This window comes from Cydia pomonella, chromosome 5 (assembly GCF_033807575.1).
Source record: "Cydia pomonella isolate Wapato2018A chromosome 5, ilCydPomo1, whole genome shotgun sequence".
In the NCBI taxonomy this organism is placed as follows: Eukaryota; Metazoa; Arthropoda; class Insecta; order Lepidoptera; family Tortricidae; genus Cydia; species Cydia pomonella.
In genome coordinates this window covers 4,365,139-4,378,211 of record NC_084707.1, presented here as the reverse complement: position 1 = coordinate 4,378,211, position 13,073 = coordinate 4,365,139, and the positions used below count along the sequence as shown (strand labels likewise).

The 13,073-nt window shown below is 36.2% G+C and overlaps 1 protein-coding gene across 10 annotated transcripts in view; it reads left to right on the top strand.

Moving 5' to 3' along the window:
- Window positions 1-2,595: 2,595 nt before the first annotated feature.
- The window catches only part of LOC133518455 (GTPase-activating protein skywalker), a 145,834-nt gene continuing 135,356 nt past the window's right edge, over window positions 2,596-13,073 (top strand). For 6 of the 10 annotated variants that reach the window (XM_061852152.1, XM_061852146.1, XM_061852150.1 and 3 more), the window contains exons 1-2: window positions 2,596-3,073; window positions 4,129-4,345. In XM_061852152.1, coding sequence (XP_061708136.1) covers window positions 4,237-4,345 — 109 coding nt within the window. In that variant the 5' untranslated portion in view covers window positions 2,596-3,073; window positions 4,129-4,236. Of the gene's footprint in view, window positions 3,074-3,160; window positions 3,296-4,128; window positions 4,346-13,073 lie in introns of those variants that run through there. The other 4 variants (XM_061852155.1, XM_061852154.1, XM_061852153.1 and 1 more) reach the window with 2 other exon arrangements.

Here is a 13,073-nt window from a genome sequence, read left to right as displayed (position 1 = left end):
ACTACACTAATGTCCAGTAGAACTGTCTCAAGAGACCATCATATTCTCGCTTGATTGTAGGTATTATTTTATTTTAGTTATGGACGCTTGGAGACATTATACGTCTCTAAGTCAATTTAAGCTTGTAATTAGTTATCTCCTTACAAGTAGTATGTTGTCAGGTTTATTATTAATCGTGTGTCAGTCGATCGATCAATAATCTGTTCATATCAGAACAATTTCACTGTTTCTATAATGAACACACAATGTCAGTCGTTGTACACGTATGTATATACGTAAAGTCTGGCCGAAATATTACACAAATTTTTGGCGGGAAATTTAAAAAATCTTGGCCTGGTCACACTTTGTGTAGTAGGAATTCTAGTTTTGATACTAGAACATATTTTTGATTTTCTGTGCACACGTAAGGTACCTAAGGAAATCAGTTAAATATATGTTGACGTGCACTTAAAGTCAGTTCACATAAATTATACCACTATGTAAAATACAGACATACATAGACACGTTTCGCCAAGATATTTTTACATATTTTATATTGTTAAATCAAATTACTACGGACCAGTAACTTCACTCCACAAATTTCTTCTAAATATTGGTTTTCAGTAACTCGTTATGTTCCAATGTTTGCATTTTATTGATATTTTCCAGAACTTCTAGTTTATCCGTTTCTTTACACACTTCATGAGACCCAGGTATTAATAAATTCACGTAATTAATTAAAGTTATAGGCAAATGTTAGAACTAGTACTTAAAGTATTAAAATAGTAATAGAGCACCAACCTACTAAATTGTTTACGACTTGTAAACATAGCAGTTATTCGTTATACAACGCTTCACATCAACTTCGCACATTGTCGTAATTATTTACGAGCTTAAATAATAGTTTGCGGACTCCACTCGGTATATTCATTATTAATATTATTTAAAATAAACCCCTTATAGACCGCGAACAATTTGAATGAATGACATAAATTGACAATAGCCTTTAGGATTTTTTTTAATCATAAACAATTGGTGATACACCAAGGAAAAATTTGTCAACAATATTTGGCTAGCCAGACTCTATGTTTCCACAATGTATTATGAGGTTGTGCAATAAAGAGGATCTGTATTGAATGTTTTCGTTTTAGCGTTCTTTTCATTTTCTACAAAATAGTAGGATTTTCATAACTTATTTGTCTATGGTTTAGTAATGTTGCTATGCATACAGTACAACTCCAATACAAACAATCAATACAATGTCAAATAAATAAAGCTTTTGTTAAGTAATCAAACTCAGCTGATAAGTGTCTTTAGTAAATATTTATTTTATAAAATGAACATTATAATTTGAAAGACGATTTTTTTGGTATTCTGAATTCTGTGTATCCTTGTCACTCATCCCGTATTCTAATTATACCCATCCCGTTGTCATGAAACTACAGCTGTATGTTGCCAGATTCCAGAAAATAAAAGAAAATTTCATATTGTAAACAATTTTGGCATTAGTTTCGTTGGATATTTAAACTTTAGAGTAAAAAAATATGCATATTTTACTAGATTAGGTACTACAGTTGCAAATATGAATTCATAAATTAAAATACATTGTAAGTCACATTCACGAAATAAATTTCTATACGATTTCAACTAAACTTCACTTTTACCTGCTGAAAATGAGTATACAAACCGAAGATTAAGCGTAGGTATTATACAAACAAAAACAGATAGGCCGAATGTAGTTGCGTTGACGTTGATACTAAAAATGTGACCGCGGCCGGCAGCGTCCCACTTGGTTGCTTGCCAACACAAGGACGAGATTTCCTTGTATATTTTATACGAATAACCTCACAAAGCGTCTTTATGGCAAGCGACAAAGTGGGACGTAATGCCGGCCGCGGTCACAAATAGTGATAAGCAGTTTGACCTTAATCTGACGTATTAAAAATAAGGTACTTATTTTAACATTTTTACTGCGGTGTTAAGTTTTTGAGAATGTCATTTTCCTAAATCCAATATTTGTGTTCAAAATTAAAACTGGAACCTGAATAAAGTTATAACATGGCAAAATACGAAAACATTATTGTGTCAGTAGGAATCATATTTTCGTATAACAAATAAAAAAATATGTTTTTTAAAAAATTGTTGGTAAAAGATGAAAGTAAAGTACCTAACTGACTACTTCCAAATCCAAATACATACAATGACATACCTTCATAATTTGCCGACCTCTCACAAAAGCGCATTTGTAGTCAGAAGTATATTATTTCATTCTTATGATATCTAAACTCAGTATTGTGTAAAAAAAAGTGCTGGTATTTTATAAGGGACCGCGTGGTAAACAAACACTGCAACACGATTAAGGTTGACTTGGTTCGGCTAAAGATGGCACTCTCGATGTGAAAGAGACGAACTTCTGTGAAACCGGAAGGTTAATTACTTAACTGAATAAAATTACTCTTTATAAAATTTAATTAAAATTACGGACTAGACAAGTCGGAATAATGTAATGTAATTTGGAAAGTAACAAATTTGATGACAAATGACTGCCGCTTTTTTGCAACCCCAATCCCCATAGTTCACACTTCACAGTCTGTAGGCAGAAACAGCTGACACGTCTGAGTCACAAGTCTATGGCATTCCGAGCGACGACCGCGCGAGAGCCACTGCGAGTACTCGCGTTCCCACAAATCGCGGACGTGTTATTTTACATCGTCGACCGGGCTAACCGAAGTTTTTTCGCAAAAATCGAATTCGAACAATCCGCACATATCAATCGCAAGACACATAATCACTAACACAAACGGCATAAAGATAATTTGATTAACAAAGTCAAAGTTAGTTGATATTATCAGTGAAATTGATCTTTTTTATAATGTATGAGTGCGTATGGTCAGTTATTGATGTCGAGTGATGTTCATACTGTTTAGTGTGGTTCGTTTAAGTGACAAAGCGTCGACCGTCGGGGGCTATTATCCTATTCGAGATTGCGTCGGGCCGGGAGCGCTCGGGCTCGGGTCTTAGTCGTTGGGGTACCCTAAAGCAGTAACTACGGAGTCGCCACTTCTCCTCCGTACCATTTACTGCCAGGATTGCGGTGAGTCCTTTCTAAAGTAAAAGTCGAGCTGACATTGAAGCTGGGTTCTTAAAATAGCTATAACATGTCAAGTGCTGGCAGCCGCTGAGATCAGCTGATCCAAACAAGGTTTAATTATAATCAATTAGGTAACTGATTCAGCCAGTCACTTATCTGGTGTAATCATTTGATTAGTGTTGATAACTCAGTCTGTGAGTGCGCCTTGCTGTAGCGGTCTACTGTGTAAGACAATTATTTCGTTGGTTGCTTATTTAGAAATTTGCTCATAAGATTACGGAATAAATCTAGTATGGTTTCATCATGCCAAGCTTGCCAATAAACCACTTAGCTCATCAAACATTCATCAGTAATTTCCCCAGTATTTTTATCTAGTGCTTGATGAACATTATGAATATTTGAATTATCCTATAGAGAATTATCTTATTACAGTTCCAGAGGAGATTTTTCATACCCTGATGGATTAACATAAATGATTAATTATTGCTTATTGCACATTTTTACAGCATTTTAAAAGTGATTCTCATTCATATTTTTGACATCTGTTCCCCTCTAACATAATGCTAACATCAGACTTAGATGTTTTTTGCTTTCCTTGTAAACTGAGATGTCTTACAAAACAAAAAGTGCCTAGGGGTGGGAGAGTTCCAGTGTTTTTTACATTTCAGGCAACAGTATAACCACTAATCCAACTGAATCACAGTGGTACCCGTTGAAATTTCTGTGTGTGCCACTTTTTGAAAGCTGGGTAGCCTTTTGCCTTACAGGCAAATGCTATAACCCCTAGCCCACCTGGATCACAGTGGTTCCAGTTGAAATATCTGAGTGTATGCCATTTTTGAATAGCTACTTAATTCTCTCGCCTGTAACCATAGTCTACAAAGAGTGAGCAATATGTGGTATCACCTCTTATACAATTCCCTTAACATCTTTCCTGTGGCAAATAGTGTAACTCTAAATAAACTTAACTTTGGGTCTTTTGACCCCACAGTGAACATGTTAATAACAACATTGTGTAAGATTGGCTTATGATATTGAAAAAAAAATTTGTGTTTCAGATTTGAAGATGGTGCAGCAGGATTTGACCTAGGCCTGCTATGGCTCGGGCGGGCTCATGCGCGTGAGCCCCGGGCAGCCAGGACTGTGTAGTGTTGTGTTGTGTAGTGATGCCCGCCATGTTGTCGGCTGTGCTGGAAGAGGAGGCCGACATGTACGAGGCGTTTCCGCCGCATGTTGACCCCACTGGAATTACTATACTCACCGATAGCCCACCAGGTGAGTGTTCCTTTTAATATATTAATTATATTGGTAATGTATCATTGCACCATGATAAAAATAAAAGTTGTTACAAAGTCAGAAACTGCCTCATGGACCCCAGAAGGGTGTGCCAAACAATTTATTTCTAGATAATAGATTGTTTACAGTGAAAGATACATAGCAACATTTATAAATATGTACAACAGCCAGTACCTCGGTAAACATTACATTATAAATAATCATAAATGTATTTTTTAATTAAAAATTATATCATAGCTGTGGTTGATATACATCAAATTGTGAGAAAATATTTTCAATCATGTTAAAAACCAGAGAGGAAAATTAGGACTATGTTTGTATGAAAATGCGATATAAGAATATCATCTTAAGAAAATTATCTGTGAGAAAATCTGGTGATAAGATATTATTTACAAAGTACTCCTGAGTCTTGTTCTGAGCTGCTGTTTAAGCTGGAGGTACGGCTTCTATAAAGCAGGCTAGTACAGTGTGTTCTCTATCTCTATGTAATTAGAATTATACACAGCCAAATAACAGACTACTCATAGTGTTGTGTTATATGTGTGTTGGGAAGGTTGCCAGGGTGTGTTAGGGTCGGCAACGCGCATGTAGCACCTCTGGAGTTGCAGGCGTCCATAGGCTATGGTGACCGCTTGCTATGAGGTGGGCCGTATGATTGTTTGCCACTGACGTAGTATAAAAAAATAACTTACACATTAAGGGATTAAAAACTGAAAAGATTTAAATCTTTTTTGACTTCTTTAGGGATCAAATTTCGAAAATCCTTCCACTAGTACAGTCAGCATCAAAAGTAGCGGATGAAACAATGCGCCAAAAGTATCTGATATTCCAGATAACTTTCCCAAATATAGATAAATTTCTAAAATTCGCGTTCATAAGTATATCTTTTACAGTATTAGTTGTTGTATATTAAAAACATCACTTTTGTTAAGCTTTTACAGAACGGTAGATACTTCTGAAGCATTGTTTGATCCGCTACTTTTGATGCTGACTGTACTTCTAAATCATATGAGGATAATAATATACTTTCAATGATATAGGCTGTGCATTGTTTGGTAACAGTATTGATATAATGGAACTGTTTATATATACATTTATACATAGATTGGCAGGAAATAGCTAGGAACAGGAATAGGGGGAGACTGCTGCCAAGCAGTGGGCACATTAATAGACTAATAAAAAATGTTCTAGACTTCTAGAGAATAAATGTTATTGCTCTGTTCATGTTCTAGAAAAATGCCTTTGAAAATAATGTATAGTTATAGTTCTTATTCTTAGATTTATAATATTAATCTGTTAGTTTTATGATGATCTTTAGTTTCATTTTGTTAATTGAACAGTTCCTGCTATTTTTTTTCCTTAAATAATATAATCTATGTAGAGTTTGTATGATCAAAAAATCTGTTAACATTGGTTAATTTGGAGACTGATTTTAAAAATTTGTATTAGACCATTTAGCTAAGACCTAAGTGCCAAAGGAATTACAATTAAATCTGAATTTCACTATATAAAAACATTATTTCCATGGTTCATAAAATAATGGTCTGAAGTTCTATTAAACTTAATTATAAAATTATTCTGCATTGGGCTAGCGTGGGGACTATAGCCCGAGCCCTCTCGTGCATGAGAGGAGGCCTGTGCCCAGCAGTGGGACGTATATAGGCTGAATTATTATTATTGTTATTTATTTATTTATATGGTCCATGCAAAATTTCAGTTGCCAAAACAAAACTTTAAAAATAATCCAATTTGTATATAAGATAAATTAAATAAGTATGGTTAGTTTCTTTTTGTCTTTTAGAAATTGTAAAATAATACAATACAATACAAATTCTCTTTTGCACAACCTCAGAATAAATGTATATGGAAACAAATAATACATGAAGATAGAGGTAAACAACAACAATTATATATATACAGCAGAAACTATGATCAAGTTATCTTTTTGAATAAATTAAATTGCTGTTGTAGCTCTGACAGGTATTATTACATAGCTGCCATAAAATATTTATTTTTTACAAGGCGAACCAAAAGCTTAAACTATACTAATAATGACAAATAAATACAGAGACAATTATAGGATCTCACATATAGCAGATAATAAATAGGTTTCCTCGCCTTAGCGCGCCGTCTTGACCGAGCCACGTCTACACGGTTTGTGCGCGAGGAAATTGCCTCGCGCGTATGATCGCTCTGTGTGGACCCGCCTTATGTTTTCTTTAAGTGCATTTTATTGTAAACATATTCTTGATATATGCAATAATGTTTTAATAAATAGCCCCATTATAAACACAGGCACAAGCTAATGTTATGTTAATAATGATCTCTGACATCTGTATTGTCATTATTAAATGACATAATAACTAATTCATATGCATAATCTTAAAATACAGGCCAAGGATGCATAATACTATTTATTGTGCACCAATAAGATTATCTTGGACAAGTAGTAATTTTCTTTGTAAGTATTATCGTTATCTGTGGTGATAACACTGTGATTGATATTTAATCACATTTATCTCTGTCAATGGAAGACGTATTATAGAATTATCTTCATAATGATAAACTATATTTTTTACATAAAAAATATCTTGGCATTTACTAAAATACCTTTTAAAAACTCAAACCCGACGCGACCCGGACTTGGCGTCAATATATTTTTGCGTCCACACCACCTGATTTGATCAGACAATTTAACCAGATTGGCGAAAAATTGTCCCGTCTAAACTGGCTGCGAATAATTTAAGTTATTCGCAGAGGCGTGACGACAATTAATGTCTGTGGTGGTCAAAAATCGGGGGTTTAAACCTCGGCGTGCTGAGTAGAGCAGAAAAAATCGTTCTCAAAAAAAAAAGCAAAAAGATGACTAAGGCCCTCAGCACACGGAGCGTAAGCGTAAGCATATCGTAAAAACGTTACGAGTACGAGACGCGTAGAGTTTTGGGCACCAAGCGTCGCGTAAGCGTAATCGTTTTATAAATGAAATCTCATTAGTTGAAATTATGGCGTCAGATCTATCGACGATCTTACTTTCTCGTCAGATGAAGAAGATTTTTTTTGTTTGATTATGTCAGAAGTTTTGATTTTTACGCCAGTACTATGCTACGCCTATCGTAATGACGACAGAAATCTCATACGCTACGCTATGGCGACGCTTCGTGCGCGATTTTGTTTGATGTTCTTCATGCTCGTAGCGCTCTCGTTCTACGCGCGTATTACGATACGCTTACGCGTCTCTTACGCTTACGCTCCGTGTGTTGCGGGCCTAAATATTCAGGATGCTTATCAGACAAGAGGTTAAGTGGGTTAATAAGCTACCTAAAAATTTCCACCCATTTTTCATACACAATTCCTCCATGCATCGCTACCGACGGAACTGGCCCCACAGAATTGGTTCGAGGAAGCCGTCAATAAAGGCACATTAAATATTACCGAAATGAGCCGAATGACCGTGTAGTTTATCTCAGTTATCTGTATTCTATTCTCTAGTAAAGTCTGTAGCGAATCAGTGATATAGTTGTCGCATTAGTCACTTTCGAGTGGTGAGATGTGACAATTTTTTAAATGTCACACGAACGTGGTGACATATATATATATGTCTTGTACTAGTTTTTATTGCTATAAATTATAATACAAATAAATTAGAGCGAGTATCTATTTTATTCATAACATACTGTGTTGAAGTTGCATTTGTCTATACTTGAAGTCCCGCTAGCTCGCCGCTCGAATGTAGAGTCAGGTGCGACAACGCAAGTTATGCTAGGGCAGTAATGGGCAAATTTTCTTCATGGGGGCCAAAAAGTTTAAGTTTAAAAGGAGGGCCGGAATTGCAGGAAAAATGTATTTTTTGATTTTCGACTACCGTGGGCCAATGTCATATACTAATTATTTCATAGGACCGGCGGTGGGCCGGATAAAATCTTTTCGTGGGTCGGAGCTGGCCCGCAGGCCGTACTTCCCACCACTGTGCTAGGGGTTCAGAGTTCAGACCAAGAAACGGCGAAACACTTCGTTCATCCTCTATTTATCTCTATAGCTCTTTCAAATTCGTGAAATAGAGAGTCAAATAAACAATCAGTAGTCCCCTAAGAGACAACACACTGGCATGGCTGCTACTCGACGCAACGTTGGCGCAACTGCGCAGCGACGCCATTTTTCATAGCATTGACTAGACGCCGACGCTCTAAAGACGTTAGTGTGGGGTGTCTCTAAATGTCAAAGCAAACCAAATTAGCCAACTTGCTCAACTGGTATGTTTGACGCCCCGCCGCTACCCTCTAGACTAGAACAAGACCTGCATTATTTCCCTTGGCTAAAGGACAGCAAATTGCATACCAAGTGCAAGTTCCTTGTCAGTGAGCCAATATAGAGATTGCATGATGCATATTATTGCATACCAGTGTTAGGGACGGATATTGCTTATGCTGTATCTAATCGAAAATCGTCGATATATATCTGAACCTTTAATAGTAAATTGTAGAATAAGCGGTTTTTTCACACTTTTATTTAGTAGTTTCACTGCGTATATGTCTGTGTTGTTTGATTTAAATCTTGTAACTTAAATTTGAACCAATTCCTGATATCTGATTCAGTGTAAATCTGGAGTACTCGTACTTCCTTAATTCCGATGACAATGCAATGTGCTAACATAGATCTGATGATGCAGATGTAGCCAAAGGAACTTCTCGGTGATATCGAGAAGTACTTGATAGACATGCATATGAGGAGTACAGACAGGAATACAAGTGTATCACCATTTTTTTTACATCGATACCCTAGTTCACAGTCTAATTACGCGAAAAATTTGGTTGTTATATCAACGCTATGTTTGTGCCTATGGTACTAATTACAACAAATTTATCTTAGTAATTAGAACGATTGTGAACTAGGGTAACGACATATTCATTTTTCTACAAGTCGTAAGTTTCTGGTGCTTTAATTTGAGCATACTAATTGATAACTGATTTGTCCGTGCCTCAGTCCGAACTCTGTGTGCTAAATTTTTGCAAAATCAATTCAGCTATTTTTGTGTGAAAGAGTAACCCATAAATATTTCTAAAATAATATATAATACGAATCTTATAAGAGTTATAAGTCACAATCTGTGCTGCTAGCTATTTACTAATGAAATAAATAATTAAGATAGTTTTGCAGAGGTTTCTTTGTTTCTTTGGCAGCGTCTTGTATGTTATTACTATACGAGTATAAGGATTTATTAATATAGTTACTTAGAAACAAAACAGTGACCAGGTAAATTGCCAGAACCAATATGTAAACAATGGTCCGTGCATCTCAAGTTAACGCGGCCACGCCAAAAGGACATTTTAGTTAAGAAACAACAAGGATTTTTCTTAATGTGTTAATGAAAAATATAAAAGCTATTACAGTACGTACGTATGTACGATGTCAAAAGTACGTGTCGGCAATTCTAATAGTTTTACAAAAACAGGGGGCCTAGCAATCAGCAATCGTTCGTAAAGAAACTAAACGCTATCTGCCTTGTTAAAATTATTCTTTCCACTTGTCGACTGTAATGGTTGAATTACGATTTCGTATAACAAACTATAATTGCGTACTTTTCATGTGTGGGCTCCCAGCTAAACTTTAAGATTAATATCAATACGCTGTAGTTAACTATAAAAAAACAATACCAAAGAGATTACAGGGGCGCAGGGCGCGGGGTGCGGGGCGGGAGTCGCGTGTTTTTGTCTACATTTTTGTCTTCTGAGATACTTACCTTTTTTCATTAATGATTTACGTTTAATAGTATTTTTTTTAAATTAATTAGTATTATAATCAAGCTTTTTCATCTCGTTCCTTACTTAGGCAACTCAGTTGAACTGAAAAGTTCTCTTTTATATCACGATTGTATAAATACTATTATATACTGCTATTGATTTTATACTGACTGTACAGTAGAAATTAAACTCCTACCTACATTAAGTATAACTAATGTATTGAGGTATATAGAGCTAGGAAGCTACTCGTATACCCAAAATCTACGTATTTCAATGTTTTCGTATTTTTTATATGTAGTTAGTTTATTGTGTCCATTACTATCAGTACCTCTAGTGTAAATTTTATCGACATCATAACGTGACGAACGCGTTTGCGTTAAGTCTCATTTTGTATAGGATTTTGAGTTTCCAAAACGTCCCGCTTGGCGCGCTCTTTCTAAATCCAATACAAAATGAGACGAAACGCAAACGCGTACGTCACGTTTCGAAATCGAATTTATTTACACTAGGGGTACAGAAGTTTGCAACCTATTTCAACTTACCGCAAAAGCGTATTGTCTTTAGAAATTTTGTGCTGTAGTAAAAAATCATCGGGTTTAAGAATTGTTAAAGTTTTCTACGCCCTTTGGAGGAAGTATCCTCCTATCCTGTACTAGAGAGAATTTAATATTTATTCATTTTAAGCGCTTTCTCTATGCATATTTCAATTTTCACAAAAAATATATATATATATATTTTGACGACCGGTTTGGCCTAGCTAGTGGGTAGTGACCCTGCCTACGAAGCTGATGGTCCCGGGTTCAAATCCTGGTAAGGGCATTTATTCGCGATGAGCATGGATATTTGTTCCTAAGTCATGGGTGTTTTCTATGTATTTAAGTATTTATAAATATTTAAAGCAGCTTGTTAAAATGAAAAAAAAAGACATATCTACAGATCGTTAGAATTGCCATCCATATTATGTAATCAGATGTGACATTATTAGCTCTGTTCAATAATTACATAGGTGTGCCGTGGCAGGTACAGTTAAAGACGATTACCGTAATGACTCCATCGAATTGGCCTTGCAGTTATTGTGGCTGGGTTGAAGGTATTGTCCTCATTTGAATTTGAATAGCTATTAAGAAAATAATTATTTTAGCGGTTTGAAAGAAGTCCCGTGATCACGTGAAGAAAGGCCAGCTGAGCCCTTTTTTATATTACGTCGGTGGTAAACAAGCACACGGCCCGCCTGATGGTAAGCAGTCTCCGTAGCCTATGTACGCCTGCAACTCCAGAGGAGTTACATGCGCGTTGCCGACCCTAACACTTCGCAACCTCGTTGAGCTCTCAGATTAAGAATTTTAGGTTAACTCCGTCGCGCTAACGGCTTCTAAAATTAGTGACAACTGCAGTATATGTATTGCGAAAAATCCTGCGTAAAAATCAAGTTTTCTTTCTCGACTATTTGGAAACTAAACGCTAATGAAATTATTTGTGACGGACTGTTTTGCTTTTTGGGCTAATTGGTATCAGTTTTGAATACCATGTTTTTTTTTGCGGCCTAGTCAATAAGGCCCTTTTTGCGATGTTTGAAGTGCTCTAGCGCTTAAAAAACAGAAATATCTAAAAAGCAAAACAGTCCGACGCAGATACTGATAATATTATTACGTGTATTTTATTAATCTGTGTTGAGAAAATCTTCAAGATTTGCTCTAATGAGTACCTACTGGCCTTGCCTCTTTAGTAAAATATTTTTTTTTACTAAATAGACAAAATCGATGTAAAATTAAGGAAAAATAAAAAAAAAAATCTTCGGAACACTCATCATCTTTCTAGCGCTGTCCCGGCATTTTAATGCCACGGCTCAATTAGGGAGCCTGGCGTCAGCTCGGCTACCTAATGCCGTGAATCGGCATATTGCTCTGAATAATTGTTTGAAATGATGCCCATGGCTACTTTCTATCTCCGCACCGCCCGCCGTCGGCAGGGTGTTCATCCTCACACCCTACCTAGAACCTAATGAAATCTAAGAGGAATTTCCTCCTACGGACGCTCCGGCTGTGGAATGAGCTCCCTGCCGTGGTTTTCCCGAGGGTCGACACTACAGTATGAGGTTATTCAGGAGTGTACAGATTTTTAAAGGGTCGGCAACGCATATGTAACAGCTCTGGAGTTACAGGCGTCCATAGGCTACGGCGACTGCTTACCATCACGCGGGCCGTATGCTTGTTTGCCACCGGCGTGGTATAAAAAATGTAGGCACTAGTTTTATCGAAATCTACAGAACTACAACGGAAAAATCTAGATATGTAATTCCAAAGAGCTGAGGCTACGCAGATGTTTCCCAGTAAGCGTTGTTTGTGAAACATGCCCGTGTTGTGCATCGCTTGTCCAAACATCGGCCACAATAGCGTAACAGTGAGAACGCATTCTAACCCGGTTTTAGAGTTACAAAAGGGAATAAGTTTTGTGTCAAAAAAATAGTTTTTTATACAAGCTTTTATCGCTGACTGTACTTTTATTTCAACAGGCAAGTTACCCTTAAGCAGGGATCGGAAACCGGTATTTTTTGTATGGGAACGAAAACGGTATTTTTTCGTTCTTTGTTAATTACTTCATTTCTAATTAGGCAATCTAATAATACGAAGTCGTTATCTGAAAACACAACTGAGTCCTACATTTAGAGTAAAAAATAAACCGAAATATATGGTTATTTCGATGTTTTTGCAAAAAACCGGTTCCGATCCCTGCCCTTAAGAGCCCCTTACTTATTAGAGTACCTAGACAATTCTAACAAACCCAAACAAAATTAGTTTGCGATATCACAGAATTCCTATGCCCACCTCCTCTGTCCATTATCAGATCTGCTCGATGGTAACAGAATATATAATTTTTCACTCCGAATACGCCTTTATTTCGTGAAAAGTGAGAATATTTGTCTCAAAGAAAGTTTAAATAATCCTTTTGAAACTTAATTAACTTATCGG